The sequence below is a fragment of the Drosophila persimilis genome, unplaced genomic scaffold (genome assembly GCF_003286085.1).
Source record: "Drosophila persimilis strain 14011-0111.01,24,50 unplaced genomic scaffold, DperRS2 tig00000663-arrow-arrow-pilon, whole genome shotgun sequence".
In the NCBI taxonomy this organism is placed as follows: Eukaryota; Metazoa; Arthropoda; class Insecta; order Diptera; family Drosophilidae; genus Drosophila; species Drosophila persimilis.
This window is the reverse complement of record NW_020825331.1, coordinates 1,556,468-1,578,268: the sequence shown is the minus strand read 5'-3', so window position 1 is coordinate 1,578,268 and position 21,801 is coordinate 1,556,468. Positions and strand designations below refer to the sequence as shown.

Sequence of the window (21,801 nt, the reverse complement as noted above, 5' to 3'; positions counted from 1 at the left end):
CGACTGAGAGGTGTCCTGTTGGGATGGATTAATTACCAGTTTAGCTGCGAATAAGAATCAGAAATGCACTTACCAGAAGTTTTTTACACAATTAAATAGTTGTAGGAGATTTTCGTTCTGAATTTTCGGCAATGACTTCACACAATGATAAATGTTAAGGAACATCCAATGACAGCTTGTGACTTTTGCAGCGGATGACAGATTGACAATCGATGACTATTTTATCGTTGGCTCGATTCTTCATTAGTTCATTCTTAGTGGCCGTTCAGTTTTGATCAATTTGTACAGCGAACATAGCTATGCTATACGGATGGATTATTAATGTATTTGTTTGTGTTGGGAGTAGCATGGGATGGGAAAAAAATAAAACTTGTTGAATACCGAATGCGTGCAAGGCGGTAAAAGGTACCGCACAGCTTTCATATGAGTAAAAGATTATCGTATTTTGAGTTCATGTAAACCGCAAATTTATTTTTGACGTATTGTACGCATGTTTTCAGATTGTTTTGCATGCGTTCTTCCCTCTGTTTTCATCATCGCTCCATAATGCTGAGGGACCTGCACGGCACTAGCAGCTCGGCGGCCAAATGATTGATGGCTAAACTTAATTACGATATTACATGTGTAAAAATACCTAATTACAAAACAGCTATTCTTCGTGTTGGCTTCATTAAGGAAACAAAAAAAATATCTGTTTCTTGGGGTGTTTTTTGTGTGTGTTTTTGTTTGTTTCATTCTTTTCATTCCGCCACGCTGAGCTGCGCTGCAGACTGCAGCCTCCTGAACGGATCTTAATGGAAGTTACATATTAAAAAAAAAAAAATTAATAAAAAAAATATGTATATATATATATATATATATATAGTACATATATGTATTTTTACATTAGTGATAATCATAGTAATAAATAGTTTACAAGGTGTGGCGGTTTATTTTGTAAGCTTTTAATTTAAAGTACAACTAAAACTAAAAATAAAGGTTTTAATCATTGAGAAAAAGTCCATTGATAAGCGTTTTCATTCCTTTCATTATATATCTTTTTATCCTTGTGTGGGTGTGGGTGGTTTATGGAGGGAAGGGGTGTCCGTCGTTTCTCTTCATGGATTACATGGATGCACGTATATCATTTCACGATTGCAGGGAAGGGCGGGTGGCGCATGTGTGTTATATACGATAAAGTCTGTGTTTAAATGACAATAAAAATAATAATAAGAAAAAAAAAATAGAAGGATGTTCTGTTCCAAGCGTTTTTGCTGCTGTCCGTCCGTTGATCTCCCGCTACATATTCCGATGCTATGTACTCGTATTTAAATGTAAGTTAATGAATATTTATATGTATATCTGTATATATATATATATATATATTGTTGCTACTGTGTTATGCTTTCACGCATATATGAATGCAAAAGAGCAGTTCCGTTCCATTCCCTTCTTAGTGGTTAAACTCCTCCTTCTTCTCGGAATCGCTGCTCAAATCGTTCATGAGGAGATCGAAACATGACTTGGGTATCATTGTGCCCACAATCTTCTCGCCCTCGGTCGTCTTCATGCGTATCACTTGCATTTTGCTGTTGGAACGTGTATTCAATATGTGCTCGACCCGTCCCCACACGGACAGCACCGATCCGGCCAGTACATGGTACAGACGCTGCCTGAGGCCCACCTGTGTGTGTGAGAGCACAAAACCAGAGTTACAATAATTTCGGGTTAGGATTTTCAATTGTTTGGGGCACTGCACTCACCTCACAATCGTTGCCGAGGCTCACGTTCCGACAGTTGCCGTTCCAATAGGCGTGCGAGCACGTGTTCACCGATGCATCGTACTGTTCCGTCCAGTGGGGCTCCGCATCGTCGCTGGCCACCTTTCGGTATTTCTTCTCCAGCTCGAAGAGCGATTCATGGCGCACCTGCAGGCCCGTATTGGGCCTGTAGATCTGGCACATGATCTCCCTTTTGCTGCGCGACTTTTTCTTCTTGCTGTTGCTGCCGCTGCTACCTCCATCTGCATCGGTGGTGCTGGTGCTGCTACTGCTGCTGTTACGTGGCGGCTGATGTTCGAGTACCACGACCAGTATGGCGGTGCGCTTCTGATTTCGCAGCTGATGCGACAGATAGAAGCCCTCGTTGTCGTTGAACAGATCAGCATATCTGTAGAGAAGGGAAAGATTATATTAAGTCTCGTCTTCCATTAATATAAGATGATCGGAAATGAGACTCACTTGTCAATGGCCTCCTGCCAGATCATGCCACGTTCCACGCGCACCGTATGCAGCTCTGTGGGTGCCACTCCGGTGGCATGTTTGCGCACAAAACGTATCAGACGCACACGAATCACATTCTCACCAGCAGCGCCCAAATCTGCAGAGGATTGTATATCGTGTAAAAGCCATGTGAAAGAAGTTATTTACCACTCCCGCTCTGGGGTCTACTCACCCACGATGCCCAAATCGAAGCGACCGCCACGCTTCGCCTGATTAATGATGGCCGTCATGGTGTCGGTGAAATACTTGAACAGACGATTCTGCAGGTCCACAGGACAGCCGAGGATGCGATTGAGAAACTTTGATATGTTATTGTAGTCCTTGTCCAGACTGAGCACGCCCGGATTGCTCTCGCTGTTCACAATGATCCCCACACCCACCAGGGCTCCAGCAATGTCCTTGAAGAACTCCCCGTTGTAGTCGGTGGGCGGCGGCACCAGCGGCGCCTCGTAGCCCATAATGGTGCGCATCACCGTCTCGAGGGCCTGACGGCCGTACTTGTTGTCGATATTGAACTGGGACAAGTCGCGCGTCTCGGTGGCACGACGATCGCCGTGAGTGAGGGCCCCGAGCGACTCCAGGCGCTTGGCCACCGTCGAGGCGAAGCGTCGCTCGCCGGCCAGATCCGAAATAAGGAATATATACTCGGGGGCATTGACCTGATTGGAGCGATGGGTGCGTCCAAACTGCTGGATCGCCCGATCGGCGGACCACGGCAGCTCCAGGGTGATATGGACACGACGGCGCTGATTGAACACCCGACGATCGCTCTGCAGGGAAATGCCGCTGGAGGCGGCCTCGGAGATGATGGCCACGTCCTTTTGGCCGTCCATGAAGCGCTGCTTCTCCGTGATATTCAGCGTCTCCAGTGGCACATCGGACTCCGTGCGCGACTCGTACTGAATGGAGCCATCTTCGTTTTGGACGACACGGCCCCGACGACCGGTCATCTCGGCCACGTTGTCGGGTCCTCCGAGCTCGTCGATCAGCTGGTCGAGTGTGTTCGGTGGCAGGCGGGAGCCGAGACGCTCGATCTTGCGCAGCAGCTCCTCCTTCATGGTGCAGGCGCGCTCGATGGCATCCTTGGGCGGTGGGCCGTAGTTCAGCTTCACCCCATTGACGCCCACGGGGGTGACGGTGCCCTTGAGCTCTTGTTTCTTTTGCAGCAGATCCTGGATCTTGTCCTGCGTTGATTGCTGCGACTTGCGGGTCTTGGCCGCCGTCAGAGCGGCCACCACAGCGGGGGACATCACGGAGCTGCTGCTGGCGCTGGCTTCGCCAGTTGTCGCAGATAGTGCGGGGGTGGAAGCGGATGCTGGCTGGGACTCCTTCTTTTCCTTCTTCACCTTCTTCTTGACCTTCTTCTGGACCTTCTTTGTGGGCTTCTTGCTGCGCGCGTTCACCCAGGGATCAATGTCGCTGTCGCTGCCACTGAAGAACGGATTGAAATCGGAGCTGGCGTCGCTGGCCACGCTCCTGCGATCGCTATCCCGATCGAGCTCCTCGTCGGCATCCTCCTCGTCCTCGTCCTCATCCTCCTCGTCGTCGTCTTCGGCAAAAGTCTCGCTGTCGGCCCCCTCGCTGTCGCTGTTCGAGTTGGCCCCAAAGTCCCGACTGGGCGTGCGGGCTGCCTCCTCGTCGCTGTCGCTCATTTGCCAGGCGGCTCCTGCGCTCATTTTCTTTTTCTTCTGCGACGATTTAGTCTGGACGCCGTCGCCCTTTCGCTTGCCTCGTCCCCCGTTTTTGCCATTATTATTGTTGTTGTTGTTGTTGTTCGAGGCGGCTGTCTCCGTGCCGGCAGACAGGGGCGTTGGTGTGTCATCGTAAAGGCCAAGAATGCGATTGATGCGATTGCGATCGGGCGCCGGAAAATGTCGCTCCACAAACGACTGGAAAACACCTCTGAAAAGGAAATAAATTCAGCTAGAAATCACACAGGGAAAGGGGAAACAGCTGGTCTGCCACTTACTTGGCCGTCGACACAAAGTCCGTTAGCTCTCCATCATCGCGCTCTAGCTGATCCAGGGTTCTGGCCTCCCCCGTGGACTGCAGACCGATGACCACACACTTGCCGTACTTGATGGACTCACGGGCCACCAGCACCGCGTGATTGACCTTCGCGGCAATGCACAGATACTTGAAGAAACGCTGATGCGATGACCAGAACTGCCCCCACATGGTCTTCTTCATGCGACTCTCGGCGTCAATCAGTTCGGCGGCCTCCGTGAACTTCTGCATGGCCTCCACCCAGAGCTCCACAGACTGGTCGTAGATCTTTCGGAATTCCTTGGTGAGGGGCACCTCTTCGATCTTGAAGCTGACGCCCTTGAAGCTCAGCTGGCGGGCAATGTACATGCCGCGTAGCTTCATGTCCATGGCAACGATTTCCATGGCACCAACACCGCTAAAAACAAAAGCAAAACAACAAGGACAGATTACATCGGATGCACGCAACGATTGAGGGCTTCCTCCACTTACCGTCGCTCTACGGCTGTGATAAAATCATTGAAATTGCCAAATGCCGTGCCCTGACCCCACAATCCCAGTCGGACCATATAGGCCATATTCTTGGGCTCTGAGGCGCCCGTGGCGGAGGCATAGACCACACGGGCCTTGGGTAACTTTTGCTGCAGCTCGAGGACAGTTTGTCCGGTTTTTGTGGGCTTGCCGGAGCCCACGGGACACAGATTCTTGGCCTTGTGGCACTCATCGAAGATGATCAGACCCTCGAAATCCTCGCCACACCACTGCAACAGCTGGCGGAAGCGCGAACGATACTTGCCCGTCTTGTTGTTCGATTCCCCAATGAGGGCCGAGTACGTGCTGAAGATTACGCCGCGTTTCACATTGTTGTTCACATCGGAGCTGATTTTGGCGTATTTGAACTACAGAGAAAGATAGCAGAGAGAGCAAAGAAGGGAGTATGAATGGAGGATCGGATCGGATCAACGGAAGAGACCATACTTTATTCAATGGATGCACACCAATACGAGAGGCTCCAATATCGATGAGATCCCGCTGGGCATCGTACTTCAGATCATTCGATACGGATATCCACAGCGCCTTCTTGCGTCCCTTGAGAAAGTTCTCATAGATGATGCCCGCAATGGTGCGACCCTTGCCCACGCCAGCGCCATCGCCAATGAGGAAGCCAGCACGACTGCCATCCGGCAGCAGGTGATCGTGCGCCTGCGAGGCATACGTTATGGACTCCAGCTGCAGGGCGCTCAGCTGTCCCGAACTGATCGTTTCGTTGGGTATCGACATCTTGTAGTAGACATCGCAGGGCTCCACAGAGCTGAGAGAGGCGGTCTCCACCACAGCATCGGGATGCTTTTTGCCCAGCTTCACTGTGCGCGGGAGAGAGTGTTCAAAAGAGTCACGAAAGGAGCACAAGAATATGCATTTATGTTTGGCGGATACTCACGTTTGGCTGGCCAGTAATCGGCATATGTCTCGGCCACACCCATCTCCTCGTAGTCCACTTCGTCCTCCTCCTGCTGAACATAGGCAGCCGCTGCGGCGGCGGCGGAGGCTGCTGCTGCATTGGCCTGGGCCTGCTGCATGGACTGCTGCATCGACATGGACATGGACATCGACATGGGCCCGGGACTGGTGCCGGACATCAAGGAGGTGCCTGGCGAGGGGGTACGCTTCATTGATTGCATGAACATCTGGAACACATTGTTGGGTATGCCGCTGGTCAGATATTCCGGATTCATGGCAATCAGTTTCTGGACAGCCTCCATCATCGATGTGCTGCCCTTTGTGCCACCGCCGCCAGTAGGTGCTCCTCCTCCGGCTCCCCCTCCTGCTGCTGCAGCTGTGGCGCTCGCTGGTGGCATGGCCACCTTGGAAACAGCTCCCTTGAAGGGACGCACCACCGGCAGGGCAACACCACCTGCACCTTGACCTGCAGCGCCGCCGGCATAGCTCACTGCAAGAGACGCAAGGAACGGGAGGGAAAAAAAAGGATGTTTCGTGTAGGTTTCGAGTTTTGTTGGTTGCAAATGTCATTTGTTGGTCGATTGTTTGTTGTATGTGGTGCATGTGGCATGTGGAATGTTCAGGGAGAGATATGCATTGAATAGAAAGAGACAACAGGCATCGGTAGATAGAAAGAGACAGAGAGAGAGAGAGAAAGGGAAAGAACGTTCATAAGCAAACAATTGTCAAATTGAGGAAACCTACGTATGTGGGGGAAAATATATAGAACTCTTTCAATTGAAATGCATCCAAAATACTCCACAAACAACAACTACCCAATAAACCGCAAAACTGAACGAAAAAACGGGCATACATCAGAAATATGTACATCACACATACATCAGGCTCGAAACGAAAAGAAATACGATCGAAATACGTTCAACGTTTCATTCGAACGAAAGCTTAACAGAGCGTAAATCGACCACAACGGAAGAAAAACAGCGTACAGTCATTTGCTGTCACATGTGCATCGGCGCTGCTGCTGCGCCGCCAGTGCAACAACACTTTTTGTCCCATTTAGCCTGCTGTCTACGCACACAGACGCACTGCAATGTGTGTGTGCGTGTGTGTCGAACGCTGAACGAAAGCTTTTTGAAGCGGAATTCAAATGTTGGAGAGCCTTCGGGAGCTTTTGAAAGCCGTACATCGATCCGCTCTTGCAGGCATGTGCAGGCATATGAAAGCTTTCGCTCCTCAATCGTATAAGCATTCGACATGACTGGACATGCATTCTTCTTACAGGGAAACACAACAGGAAAAGTATCAAGTATTCAATTCATTCCATCAATTGGATAATTATTTTGATGTACAGCTTACATCGAGTATACATAGCTATTGGTTTGCTTCATCGAACGTGCATCAATGGAATGGCAGAATATTAGCAAATATCGCTACTCTTTACTCCTTGGTGGCTGGATGGTCCCTCTTTTCGTGCAACAAACTTGTCTTTCGTTTGTGTTCTTTTGTTTCCCATCCAACCTTTTTTTGTACATAATTTATAAGGAAATTTCTGAAGTTTTAGTGCAATTTCTCGGGGCCATCGACAACGATGCAGGATCATCGAGAAGGATGACTTGTTGAGGAGCAGCGTTTTGAGAAGATTATGGTGCTTCTCCATATCCTCCACCGATTGACAGCTCTTCTGTGTCTCAAGTAATCCGCTGTCCTGCACCTTGAGATAGTCCGGATTGCGGAAGAGCACCTCGGCGCCTTCAATCGTTTCAGACATCGATAATTTGCACAAGGAACTGCCGGGGCTGAAAGAACACGACGACAAGGATGACGACGACGACACCACCACCGCCGCGTCTTCCTCTTCCTCCTCCTCCTCCTCCTCATCCTCCACATCGCTCTGTGAGGACTGAAACGACAGTGGTGGATGCTTGAAGAAGATGAGGGACATCGATCGGTGTAGCGCAGCCGATGCATCACGAGGTGCCTGGGGTGGAGTTCCAGGGCCTGTTGTCTGTACAGTCCCCAAACCTTTGCAGGATTTTAGGTGTATACCCGGCGACGAGGAGTTTGTGGCCTGCGGCTCCACCACAATGCGGACGTTTTTGTTCTGCACCGAGGACGGGACGTCGGATGTCGACTCCTGGCTACGCCACGCCCCACGCTTCATATTTTCCAGCGCCTCGTTCTGGATGGCATGAAACTTCTCCATGGCCTCCGCCACAGCTAGTTTCACCAGCTGACAGATATCCTCCCAGTGGGGCGGACCGCCAGACACACCCACGTTGTGATAATGGTGATGATGATGATGATAATGATGGTGGTGGTGGTGGTGGTGGTGGTGGTGGTGGTGGTGGTGTCGATGATGATGATGGTGGTGGTGGCGATGATGATGGTGCACCTCTCGATCCCCTGTAGCCGTCTGCTGTTCGGCCGCCTTCTCCATTTGCTCTTTGTCTTGTGGGTCGATTGGATTCATGACCAAAGATGAAGATCCAACAGAAACAATCAGAAAGAAAATGAAAAGCAATAAGCTGCAATAATTTCGTGAGAACTTTGACCGAAAATAATAAATCTCTAAAAGAATTTTGGGTTTTGTTGGAACGTTTTGTAGCAGCCAGAAATTTCTATGGAGCCGCCTTCACGAAGGGGAAATGTTTGGAAATGCTAGAAAAGCAATTGCTACTTTGACGAGAGGAAATATATTACATAGAGTCCCCCAAAAACGAACATTCAATCCTTCATTCACACACGATAAAGACCAAAAATAATAAGAGCAGTGTTACAGGACACTGAAGGATAGGACATCATATATACAGTTGCGTCCAAAATATTAAAAGTGCTTCTGTAGCTCGTGAAAATCGTGAAAATATTGTGTGTTTAAGGATACAGATCCGCATCTCATTTATCATAATTTTACGAGTATTTATAGATCATTTTCAACTATTTACTGCATCGAACATTCGATCTAAGAAGCGGTTTTAGGCTTGACTATACCTAACGATATCTAACGATCCGAACATCAATTATACAACACACTGACACTTTTAGGTAACTCTTTTGGCCCTTTTTGGAGTATTTTCTATTACATACATACGAGTATGTTGTATTTATACTGAAATTCAGATTATAGTCCTGCATAAACTGACAACCGAACCGTTTCAGTGGTATTCGGTATTCCCTTCATTGGGTCCTCTACAATCTGCATCTCATTCCATCACAACGCTCGCCCAAAACGGACTGGAAAAAGCAGGAGTATCCGAAAATTTCGTTTTTTTCTTCTCGCTCACTCTCTTGTATAGAAACAGAGGCATGTCGAGGCTAGCGTGCCTCTATAGAAAACCTTCCGAACGTATCCGGATGTTGATTCCAAACTGATTCCTATTCTGATGTCCGCTGAATGTGGATCATTTTCGATTAATTTTGAAAGAAATTTTGGAGACCCTTGTTCTAGCGAAAATATCCTTGTTTTTTGGTTTAAGAATGCCTACATTCTAGGGGACCAGCACTTGTATTATGTTGAACGCAGCTGTGAGATCAGTGTCGTGTGGATTGGTACGAGTAATTCGGTAATACACTTGTCTACGCTTTTCTTGGTTGTTACCAACATTAATCGACTTACTCTGCGCCAGTAAAGACGCGGCCATATTGAAATTAGCGGCAGAAGCACCACCAGCACTCCCACTCCCACCGCCACCGCCACCGCCCATTGCTGACGCATAGAAGTTGGAGGCGCCGCCACTGGAGGTTGATGTGGAGGTGGATGTGGATGTGGAGGAGTGCGAGTGCGAGGGCGAGGCACTGCCACCCTTGGAGGCCACGTAGGCGGCGAGGTTCATCAGTTCGTTGGTGGAGAGGCTGTTCAGGTAGCTGCCGGCGCCGCTGCTCAGGTAGCTGCTGGCGGACCCACCGCCCCCACCGCCGCCGGCCCCCGCATTAAAGTGGGGAGTGGCGGTGGCAGTGGCAGTGGCAGTGGCAGTGGTTGTGCCCGGGACCGAGCTGCTGGTCCTTGCTGCGGGTGGTAGAGTGGGGCCCATGGCTTGACGGACGGCAAAACGAACGCAAAACGAAAGGAAAAAACCAAAACAAAAGCAAACCAAAGCAAAAATAAAGAAAAGAAAGGGTTTCAAGGGGTGGAGGAAAACAAGAACAAGACAAAAGGGGGTGGCAAGGGGTATAAACATAGAGAGGGCGGGGTAGACGGGGAGAGGGGTATAAAGAGAGAGTGTGTGTGGGAGATAAAGAAAGAGAAGAAAGAGAGAGAAACACAAGGGACATTAATTAATTTCAATCGTTCCAAACAAATTTCATCTTTTTCATCTTTCTGTCTGTCCGTCTCTGTTGCACGCATTGGTGGGTGTTTCTGTGTGTGGGTGTGTGGGTGTGTGTGTGATGGCAAGGTACATTCATAACAAGGTGAGGCATTCTCCTACTTCCACAGATCTAATTTCAAAGAAATACTGATCGATATAAGACCCCTCCCTCTCTATCCGTGAGCTATACAAAATTCTTACAAAACACTAGAGAATACAGGAGAGAGCATAAGCTGCCTCCTCTCTCTGTGCACGGTTCACCTGTAAGCTCTGTAGCCGAGAGAGTTGTGAAATCCTTTCTTCTAGAAACTGCTCAGGATATGTTCCGTATTCTCAATCTTCTAGTAGTCCTAGTCGAGCTAAGATTTTACTCAAATTCAATAAAAAGTTAAACGGAAATTCCCAAATTGATTCCCATAGCATACGATATAGCCCTCTCTCTCTCTCTCTCGCTCTCTTTCTGTGGCTGTGTGCCTCACCTTGTGTGTTGCAAATGTGTCTCTTGTGTGTGTTTTGTTTCAACTTACCCGTCAATTTCTTTGGCATATTGTTTAAACTATTCTCTAATCCTACTTTTCTGGCTATTATCGGTACTGATCCTTTGGACGTCAGTTCTAGCCCCACCGTTCCGGCTCCGGCTGCGGCTCCGGCTCCGGCTCCGACTGCTTTCACTATTGGTACTCCTTTCAATCCGGCTGCGGCTGTTCCCGGCACTCCAATCTTAATATTATAGCTGCTGCTGGTGGTGATATTATTGTTGTTGGTTCGCAGCAGGGAAGTGGGCTTATTGTTGTTGTTATGATTGCTGATGGTAATGGTTTTGGTATCGCTGCTGCTATTGCTATTGCTGCCCGCTGGACCCTTCGTTACGCCCACACCGCTGCGTATGTTCTGGGCGTAGGTAACAGCTGTGTTCAGATCGCGACCGCCACCTGGAGAGAGATATCACAAGCAAATACACACAAGTACATATTAATGACCCGATCCAATCCATTTCAATGATATATATCTGATACAGCATAGCCATGTTCGCTGTACAAATTACCCACAAGCGAACGGCCACTAAGAAAACTGAAGCTACAAAAGTCATCCGCTGCAAAAGTCACAAGCTGTCATTGGATGTTCCTTAACATTTATCATTGTGTGAAGTCATTGCCGAAAATTCAGAACGAAAATCTCCTACAACTATTTAATTGTGTAAAAAACTTCTGGTAAGTGCATTTCTGATTCTTATTCGCAGCTAAACTGGTAATTAATCCATCCCAACAGGACACCTCTCAGTCGTGTACTTATTTTGGAAAAATGCCCTTACGACGCAGGCTAGTTCCAGCATACAAGTGCGTAATAATCGGCCATGAGGGATGCGGAAAAAGTGCCTTCATCCAGCGGCACTTGACGGGCCAGTTCGTGCAGCAGTATATGCCCACATTCGGGATCACGGTGATCAAACTTATATTCCACACAACTCGCGGCCCAATCTGCTTCGAAATGTGGGAGGGAGGGAAGGCCGTCTCCAGGGGACAGAGACAGAGACAGAAGAAGGCGAAGACCTTTAAGATCATACACCGATACACAGATACCCAAGACAGAGAGCGTGTGTGGCTGCTACATCGGGTGACACATCAAAAAACATAAGTACACACCTAAAGGGTAGGGGCCTTATTTCTGATTCACAAATTAAATCTGTGATCGTTAGGTTATCGTTTGCCTCCGACAGTACTTCAATAAAATGGTATTTGGTGTTCCATAATGGAAGCAAATTTGATTGAGATATGAAACGTGCAGGAGGATGCCCGTATAAAAGAAGCCGATGCCGATGCCGAGAGTGCAAAAACAAAGGACACTCAGTGCGTATGACGAGGGACATTGATGTTCGGCTGAAGACTGGGACCGAGGTTGGCTGATGCTCGACTCGAGTCTCTCTCATTGTTTCTGGTTTGCTCCCAAATTCAAAAATCTTTCTTTGATTTTCTTGTGACTTTCTGGCACGTTTTGTTGTTGGCAATTTTCCCATTGCCCGTTTCCGGTGATGGAATGTATGAATCTGAAATTGTGGAATATCTTTAACTTGATGCCAAAACATTTCGAATGGATTCCTCAGAAATATGATTCCCATTTTCATTGCACAATTATGCAGACGATAATCAGCATATAACCAGGGCCCAAGACTTGCCCCCCGCCCCTGCCTCCGCCCCTGCCTCCGCCCCAGGCTTTTAACCTCACGGCAGCAGCGACAGTGGCGGCGGCAGTGGCAGTGGCAGTGGCAGCAACCCCCGGTCCTCATTCAAGGTAAATAACTAATTAATGAGCAAAGATACAGATATAGATACAGATGCAGATGCACATAATACATAATATGCAGCAGGAATATACGGGATATACATACGTACAGTATGTGCAAGGAAGGGGCCTTTGGCTGTGCATTTAATCATAATTATATGCAACCAGACACATACAGACGAGTACATATGTGGCACCCAATGACACATGCAGCAGTGGCAAAGGCAACGGCATCGTTGCAGTGGCAGTTGCAGCAATGGTGGTTACCGCGCGGTCAAGATGCATGCCCCCCCCCCCCTCGCCACGCCCCCCAAAAACCGCAAATCAAATACAAATTGTAGACGCAAAAACGAATGCAAAACTGCCATTGACAGACGTGAAAACTAATTAAATTCTCGCGGGAATAGCCAAGGATATCCAAGCCGAACGAATATTGGAATCGCCTCAACAATACACTGAAAGATACACCCAGAAAAAGCCCATTGAAACGCTTTTGTCGAGGCACACGAGGTGCTCCAAGCAAAGAAATGGAAATAAATGGATCTTTCAAGACACTGAAAATTGCTCCGGCGAAAAGTGTCAAAGAGAAAGCTCGCGAGGGCATGGCGATGTCGTGATTCGTGACTCGATGCCGAGAATGCAAAGACAAAATATAAACTGAAGTTCAATATACTCTTAAATAGCCTATATTTAGGTGTGACAAACGAGCAAAAGTTTGTAGGATAGCTGCGAAAACGAGTATAAAAGTCAAAAACACACATTCAACTATAGGTTTGATTATGTTAGTCCCGACCTTGGCCCTTAGTCATACAGATTAGTGCATGAAATCGGCGATAGGTTTGCTTATGAGGTTAAAAAAAACCTCTCGGATCGAGATATGTCTTTATCTTTCTTAGTCGGACAGTTGCAAATGATGGCAATGCAGCAGGGGTTTCGATGTCTTGTTCATCATCAAACGATTCCTTTCTTACTTAACTGAACCTTTCAAATCATTGATTTTCAATTGTCGAAGCACTTTGTAATTATCCATCGATTGATGGATGGATGCCATGCCCCTTGGCATAGAGCATGGGGCATTAGGCATTGGGCAATTGATAATCAAGTTTAATAATTCAGTCAAGATGTCCACCAGCAAGTATGACGCACAGAGGCAGGACAGGAGCCTACCATCGTGGATATATCTTCAGTTCTACTCGTATATGTATATGGGGGGGGGGGGGGGGGGGTGGGGGGGGGAGAAGCGTTACCTAATATACGTGACGCACAAATGCGGAGGGTGTGCCACACACATAATTGCCACATATATACTCCGTACTGTACAGCGTACATGTATACTATATCCATATCGAGAAAATCTAATGCAAACACAATGCACGCTGCTCGCTGCTCGCTGCACATTGAAAGGACATCTTTGTGGTAGCCGCCTGGCAGGTGGGAGACGACACCTCCAACCGTCAACCACTTGCTCTCCTCCCTCGCTCTAGCTCTCTCTCTCTCTGTTTGTGCATTTGAGGGGGAGGTCAATTGGTGGGACAGGTCCATCCGCTTGAGCCAGGTCGATTGGGGGACAGATGGCACTGGGGGCATTTTCATTAATGTTTCAGTGGACTAATAAAAGTTGTCGTTTCATTGATATTGAGACAGATGTCATGGAGCTGATGCCACTCTGATTCACTGAAAGTCAACGGAGTCCCACAACTGTTTCCTGTTCTCCTGAATAAATTCTTGGTGCTTCCGATGGTTCCCTTCCCATCGGTCAACGCGAGTACACTCGGAGATTACAAATGCTATTTCTCAATGGAATTCATTGGGGGATTTTCTGCTTACCAGGCACTTCTATTAGATCTGGATCTTCATCATCGTCAAAATCGGAGCCAGAGTCCTCTTCATCAAAATTATCGTCGTCGTCGTCGTCGACGCCGTCCAAAAAGGCTTTCCGCTTTTTTGATGTCTGCAACAAAAAAAAAAACAAAAAAAAAACATGCAATTAATAATATTGGTACACAGTACTGTTCTGGTATTGAAATGATATTTTTCTAGTATTTATTTTGTATTTCCTAGTTGAAATTTCTAGTATTTATTTGGTAGTATTCGAGTATATCGTTGGAATATTTTGGAATTTATTGGTGTTTTTTTTAATTATTTATCTTCTATCATAAGTTTGATATTTTCTTGTTTTTTTCGGGTTTTAGAGTATTCATTTGGAATCTCCGAGTATTTACGTGGTTTAAGTGATACTCATGTATCTCCTTGGTATATTTTAGTATTTTCTTGGTATATTCTAGCATTAATTTGTGATTGTTGAATTATTTATTATATACTTTTATAATACAATTATTTTATTATTAATTTATTATTTTCTTAAAAGTATGCGTTTGTTGTTTTTAGTATTTATATTGCATTTTGTATTATTAATTTATAAACTTTAGTTTTTTTTAATTAGAGAAAAAAGATAGCTTTGCAATTTTGTAGACTTTATAAATTGCATTCTTCCTCCTACATTCACCAATATATATATATATATTTATATAAATATGTATTAACATGGCATATCTCACGATATGTATAACATAAAATAATTATATACTATATGGCAGGATAATTATCAAATTTGCTCAACAAAATTTCTCTCAGTGGACGCAAGAGGCGGCAAAAATCAATAGTTTTGATAGTTTTCACATCTTTCACAGGTTACATTTCCATTTGGAGTCACCCAAAAAAGAAAAGAAAAACAATTAGGGTCCATACACACAGGCACAGAAAAAGGCAGAAAAACGAGATGAAAACAAAAAGCACAATAAATGTGACACAAAAGAAGAGCGAGAAAAAACCGCATATATTTGTATAGCACACTTTTCAGAGCACAGCACAGGCACACACACACACACACACACACAACGGGGGAGGAAATGGGAGAAAAAGAGAGCCGGAGAGAAAGTTGAAGGAGTTTCCGTTTCACTTGTTTAGAAAAAACGGCACAAAAAGCACGAGAAAAAAAAGCAACAGAAAAAAGCGCGAAGACAACGGATGGGAGAAAAAAAAAAAGGGGAGAAAAAGCTGAACAAGCGAGGCGCTGAGAGGCGGACACTCACGGAAAGAGACGACGTACCGAAGGAGGTCACAGATGCGTTTCTGCCGCGATGGGAACTGGTTCTGTTCTCCGTTTCGGCCTGGTTTTTGGGGTCTTCTGGGGTCTCTGGAATTTCCGTCTGTACGGTTGTCTATTTGCAGGAGTGGTGTGCGACTGTTTCGATGCTCGTGTTGGAGCCAACTACCGCCACTTTTCCAGGACTCAGATTCAGAGCCAGAACCAGACCCCGGCCCGGGTACGGCCTCTGCCACTGCCACTGCCACGACATGCCTCTTGTCTACATGGCACACAGAGTACCCCGTAGCCGCCCCCCGCCCTCCTCCCCCTCCAAAATGCTGGGAATATTCACCGTTTCATGTCGGAATATTCTAGCAGGAGGCAGCAGAGGGCAGCAGCAGGACCAAGCGGCTGCAGTTTTTCGATAGTAACGGGTTAACCCGTGGAGGGGGTGCGGCTCGGCTCCTTTTTGGGGGTGGGTTTTGTGTCTGCTGGACGGACAGCAAGAAGAACAGAACTGGAAACAGGCCGATAAACAAACGAGGTGGCGTCGACTACCGAGAGTCCTACTACCAACCCTTTTTCGCACAGGCACGCACAGTGGTCCACATTGTCCAAATATCGCACACAAAACAGAGCTCGAATTTCGGATTTGGAAAAGCTTTGTACGTTTTTAAATACAATACCCCCCAAAAGCTTTGTGGCTTTGTTCATGACATGTTCATTGTCGGACATACAGCAGCGCCGAAAAAAAAAGCACCCGGGGACAAATGTCCGGACGGATTTTGCTGAAGCAATGGTTCTAATGAACGTTGTTAAGACTAATATCAAAACATTAAGGTATATTTTATCGTATCCCAGAGCACTGGTATGATTTGAACACTCCAAATGAAAATATTTGAAAAGAAAAGTATTTTATCCGAAATTTGGGCACCAATTTCCTGCCGGAAGACACAAGACAGCATCACTGGTTCTTAGATATTAACATAGACATATTGATCCATAATGGGTTTGTGGCATGTATCGGATCAACTTTCGAGTACGAAAATCATGACCATACGATTATGCTTGGTATTCCATGTCTTTCCATGAGTCAGGGGGTCGTCTTACATGTCCACAAACAAATTAATTTTAGCTTTAGTCGGACCACAGGATGTTTCTCCATTTTTCTTTGGTCCAATTTTAGTGCATACCAAACTTTATTTGCCCTATTCCTTCCTGTCAAAAGTGGAATTTTCCTCGGACTATGAGTACCCATTTTCCGTTCTAGTAAGCAAGATCTAAATTTCCTGGATTTTTTAAAATCCTTTTTTAAGCTCTTTGACCGATTTCACCAGAAATGGGGATATCGCGGCTTTTCTTTCAGGTGTTTCTTGTTTGGAGAAATATTTGAACAACCGACAATTTGCCCCACCTTAGCATAGGTCCTGCCTTCTTTCGCTTTCCCAGACCAATAACTACTTAAATTTTGTAAATTTCTTGTAACAATCGGCGTACGACAACGATTTTTAGTTCAATCAAGAACTCAAAACATCAAGCAGCTCAAAAAATTAGAAGCTTTTGCGTAGAACAGTTACTGGGGCTATTTTTTGTTGGTGCTCCATTTCGCTCTTTCGCAAAATTGCCTAGAGTCATAGAGAACCATTAGAATTGAGAGAGTAAGCACACTCCTCTCAGAGAGGAGACACGTAAAGCTACATGAAATTGCAGTAAAGTGCAGGCCATGTTGGACATTGGTCATGCTTTGAAGGAATATAGACGGTCGTACCTAGTGGTACCACTGTAAAAATGCAAATTTTTGTTTGATATTTTCTCGAAAATACGGTCCCAGTTTCATTCATTATTTCCTTTTCTGATCTGCATTCCACTGTGCTCCACTGGACCCCAAAAAGGGGTTGGAATGTTGCTCTCCCTTAACCCCCCACCACCCCACTGCAACCACCTCCTTTGCCTTCTTCCGTTCCCATGAGCCACCTTCTCGCTTCTTCTTCTTCTTCGTTCCACCGAAAGGCAGCAACAAAATGTTTGGCATTGCAGAGATACGAAGCTTCGTCCTCCATCGATGCGGCATATGCAGGTGGGGGTGCCCTCCCCTTCCCATGCCAGAGAGAGGGTGGTAATGGGGAGATGGAATGGGGGGCAGGGAGGCAATATGAAGCCTGACGCATGTACAGCAATTAGAGCGGGACAGAGTGATGTGTGAGAGGGTGGTGCATATCTCTCCCTCACTCTCTATATATCTGACATCCTGCATATTCGATATGGGATCTTGGCTTTAAAGCAGAGCACAGTAAACACTCGTGAAATGGAAGCCCAAGTCCCTTTCGATCACGACCGAAGCTTCACGAAATCTTTTGGTCTTTGAATACCATAATCCAAGCGTAAGGAAACCTAAAGAAGCCAAGTCCAAGTTAGGTCCAAGTAGGGACATTATTTCGCCGATTTCTAAACAGGTTTTAAATAACTAATATGAAGTATCACTTCTATCCTTCCTTTTAGCTATCGTTTGCGCTTGAAAACCCACACAAGAAGCAAATCTTGAATTAAAAATGGAAAATGAAAATGCATATCCCTTGTCCTACCTCATCACAATGCCCTCCCTTCCCTTCCTGAATTGCTTCGTCTCGTTTTAGATGTGCAACATTTTTGTTGACACACAAAATAAAATCAAAACGAATGACCTTGCAACGCACACACACACACACACAGAACACACAGAAAGAGTGTCTCTTATGTGCAACATACATCAACATCAACACGTTGTTGCTGCCACACACACACCCGCATACAGACACGAGCAAAAGAGAGAAATTTTTTTAAATATCTCAAAATAAAGGACAACATTTTTGGGGGCCTATCAAAAGGGTTGATTGCAAAAACAAACGAAGATCAAAATAAAAACAAAAAATTGGAGATAAAACTGCCCCACAAAAAGGACGAAGAGAACGCACGCACAAAAAATACAAGAATAAGAGAAACCAAATAAGAACATGTGAATACCCTCGAATCGGCTTGGGAATCGAGAATGGAACGATTCAGGATTTGAATGATGATAAATCCCATAGGATATTTCAAAATTCAGAGAGAAAAAAACAGGCTATCATGGCCTGAAAACAGAAAATAAGATGATTTTTTTTGTTCTTCAGGATATATCTCCGGATTTACAGGGTATAATTGTACCGACTATGTGCAGAAAGAGAGAGAGAGAGAGCGAGAGGGGGGAGAGAGAAAGAACCTGTGAGGAGAGGGAGTGCCCGGTCAGACATTGGGGTCCCACTAGGCGCATGCGTCACAACAAGCGCCCGAATGCAATAACCAAAGAGCAGACAACGATACATAAGCCTTGCTCCCTCCCTCACACACCGCTTTCTCCACCATCCCATCCATCCATTCCACTGCAGCGCTGCCGTTTGTGGGAGTGGCAACCATTCGGCATGATGCCGCGCTACGGTGAAGCCTCCTCTCTGAGGGATATCAATCTACCGACCACAGGGCAATCTAGGGTTTATGTCCCGGCTATCTCCCAAGTGGAACAGGGGTTGATGACTCCGCTAAGCAACAAGTGCAAAAAAGAACGAAAGAAAAAACCGCCGAAATAATAAAAGAAACGAGGGGGAACGTTGTGAGTTCCTGCGGAGACCGCAACTCTACATTTATACCCGATACTAAGTCAGAATGGCTCTCCTCCGGCAGACGCCGCTAATATTAAACGACACGACAAAGAGTGCGTGCGAGAGAGACAGAAAATTAGTCTGAGCGTGACGTCGGGCGCTGCGTAGCCACTGCAAATTGATTTGTTCCCTTTGGCTATAAAAATGATCTGATCTGATTTGATCCAGATTCAGCAACCGGATAGATATGGTCATTATCTATGATTCTGCGTTTTTAGTTTTCCCGTATTCTCAATATTGTGGATGCCACAGATTTTCGTCCTTTGTGGGAGCGGAAGTGGGCGGGGCGAAGTTTTGAAATATTCTTGTAACAGTGACATATCACAGAAGTCTGGATCCAAAACATCGTTGCTCTAGCTCTTATAGTCTTTGAGCACTAGGCGCTAAAAGGGACGGACAGACGGACAGACAGGGCTCAATCGCCTCGGCTATTGATGCTGATCAAGAATATATATACTTTATGGGGTCGGAAACGATTCCTTCTGGACGTTACACACATCCACTTTTACCACAAATCTAATATACCCCAATACTCATTTTGAGTATCGGGTATAAAAAGAAAGAGCAATGCACTTTGCATACCCTATAAAGGGCCGGGGGCATGCATTTAGATAATATTTTTAGTTTCTGGAATTTACAGAGGTATAGAAAATATATATAATATATTAACATCTTATCTTTTCAAAAAAACAAACGAAAACCAAAATATTAGGCCATTTGGCTTTTATCTTTCATCCCAAGGATATCAATGACACTAATAATAAATAAACAAATAAGGGAAAGGGATTACCGCCACATAAACACAGAGCTGGGTTCAAAACAAAACAAAACATTTAAAAATACAATAAAAAAAGGATATCCCCCTCATTCTATTGATTTGTTTAGCTTGGAAGCGTGGCAGGATAAACAATAGTGAATGGGATCTGCAGGATGGGATACTATAAATGTTAAAAAACATTGTGGAAACAGCCGCAAAGTCAAAAGAAACCCTATAAAGTGCATGATTTTCTTTATATTTAATAAATTTCATATCTTAACCCTCGGTGAACAGCACAAACCTCTTGTAGGGTATAATCCCGATCCATCAATTAAACAACAACAAAACTCAAATTGAAACACCCCTCCCGCACACCCACACGCTGCACAGGCGGCGCCACGCCGCAACATGGATCGCATGGCCTTAACCCTAACCTAGCACAACTTTTTCAACGGAATTCATTAACTCTCGCGCGCCGCCTCCTCAGTCGTCGAAATCTGGACAGAGCACGCGGCACGTGCGAGCGAGATGGCAGGCGGAAGCACACACGCAAAAAACGCATGGTTTCCAAAGCAAAAGTCACAACAAAAAGAATTCCCTTCTCTTCTGTTGAAGTACTTCAAAAAGGCGATTTGATGGTGGGGGAGCGGAAGGGGAAAATGAGAGAAGCCAGTGTGAAGGAGTGCAAGGGAGATGAAAGGGAAGAGAGTGCAGAAAAGCTAAGAAATGTAACGGTGTATACGGGGCAAAAGAGAGGCTTAGAGCAGAACAAAAAAAAGAATTATTGAATGAGTAGTCGGTCGGTCGTGTGCTGCTTCTGCTGCTCTGCCGTTGCTGTGTTTTGCCACTTCCTCTTTTCGCTTATACGATGACGCTTCTTCCATCTCTCTCTACTGTGCTTCTTCGTTCCTCTCCTGCAGCTGTTCTCGTTCCATACTCTGCTCTTCAGCTGCTTCTGCTTCTTTTCGGGGTTCCACTGCTTTTACATTTTACATCTTTGTTTGTTTTTGGCCATTTCCTTTGCATTAGTGTGCATTCATGTGTTAGTGTGTGTGCGTGTGTTGTGTGTTGCGTGTTTTAGCAACAAAGAAAATGTATTAAGTCATTCTGCAGGCACAGTCAGATGCAGCGGCGACCAACAAACACACACACACACAAACTCAAAAGCAACAGAAGAAATGTTTCTCTCCACTTACCATTTTGGCGCTGCAATTGTTTTGTTTTTATTTTTATGTTTCTATAGATGATTGTAAAATATATTTATGTATAACTACACGGCAGTAATTCGATCACTTCTTTTTGTCTCAAAAACACACGTTTTTCCACTTCCACTCTTCGGCGCCTCGCCTCTTTCGCGTGCTTAACTCTTTCGTCCCGTTCTTTATCTGGCGTTCCTCCTTCTAGCGCGCTTTCTGTCCAGCAGCAGCACAACACCGCCGCCGAGGGGCGCAACCGAGGGATTGGGTGGCTGCAGCGAATGGGAACGCGCCTGTGTGCGGGCAGGGGCGGGGAAATGCTCCACCGTCCTCTTCGAGGGGAACGGCACACAGTTAAGGGCCGGGCCGGGTCGGTTGTGCGAGGGGGCCGTTCTGGTGGTTTTTCTGCCGCAGCACGCGGTAAAATATTACGGTTAATTGTTAATATGCTGGCTGATCTGCCGACGCGAATGCCGCTGCATGGGCACAATATGAAAAACAAGTGCTAGAGCAGCACCACAAACGACAAACGGCAACAAGAACTAGAAGAACAGCCGGAGCAACAACGAAAAGAAGGAGGAAGGAAACAAAAAAGAAATCGAGAAGCCGAAAACACACGTAACATCAACTCTAGACGCACTACGTCACAAATCTCAAAATATACCGTAAATATACTGACGACTTCAAGTTCTACAAGCAGTATAATTTTCGGTATTTTTGTTATCGATAAATTTACAATCATCGATATAAACTATCGATATGAAACCATCGGTATACTTTTTTAATCAATAACACCA

The 21,801-nt window shown here is 46.0% G+C and overlaps 1 protein-coding gene across 2 annotated transcripts; it reads right to left on the bottom strand.

The window, feature by feature from the left end:
* Positions 1–908: 908 nt before the first annotated feature.
* On the bottom strand, positions 909–21,029 carry LOC6599384 (protein strawberry notch). Of its 2 annotated transcripts, XM_026991280.1 has the most exons (12): positions 21,005–21,029; positions 14,120–14,243; positions 10,540–10,944; positions 9,322–9,738; positions 5,689–6,198; positions 5,226–5,611; positions 4,740–5,146; positions 4,231–4,665; positions 2,434–4,163; positions 2,220–2,358; positions 1,743–2,148; positions 909–1,663 (listed from the first exon to the last, which is right to left on the bottom strand). In XM_026991280.1, exons 1-12 carry the CDS (start codon positions 21,005–21,007, stop codon positions 1,433–1,435), a joined length of 5,193 nt encoding a protein of 1,730 aa, XP_026847081.1. In that variant the 5' UTR covers positions 21,008–21,029; the 3' UTR covers positions 909–1,432. The 2 variants fall into 2 exon arrangements, with proteins under 2 accessions (XP_026847081.1, XP_026847082.1); XM_026991281.1 differs by lacking the exon at positions 9,322–9,738.
* Positions 21,030–21,801: the final 772 nt, after the last annotated feature.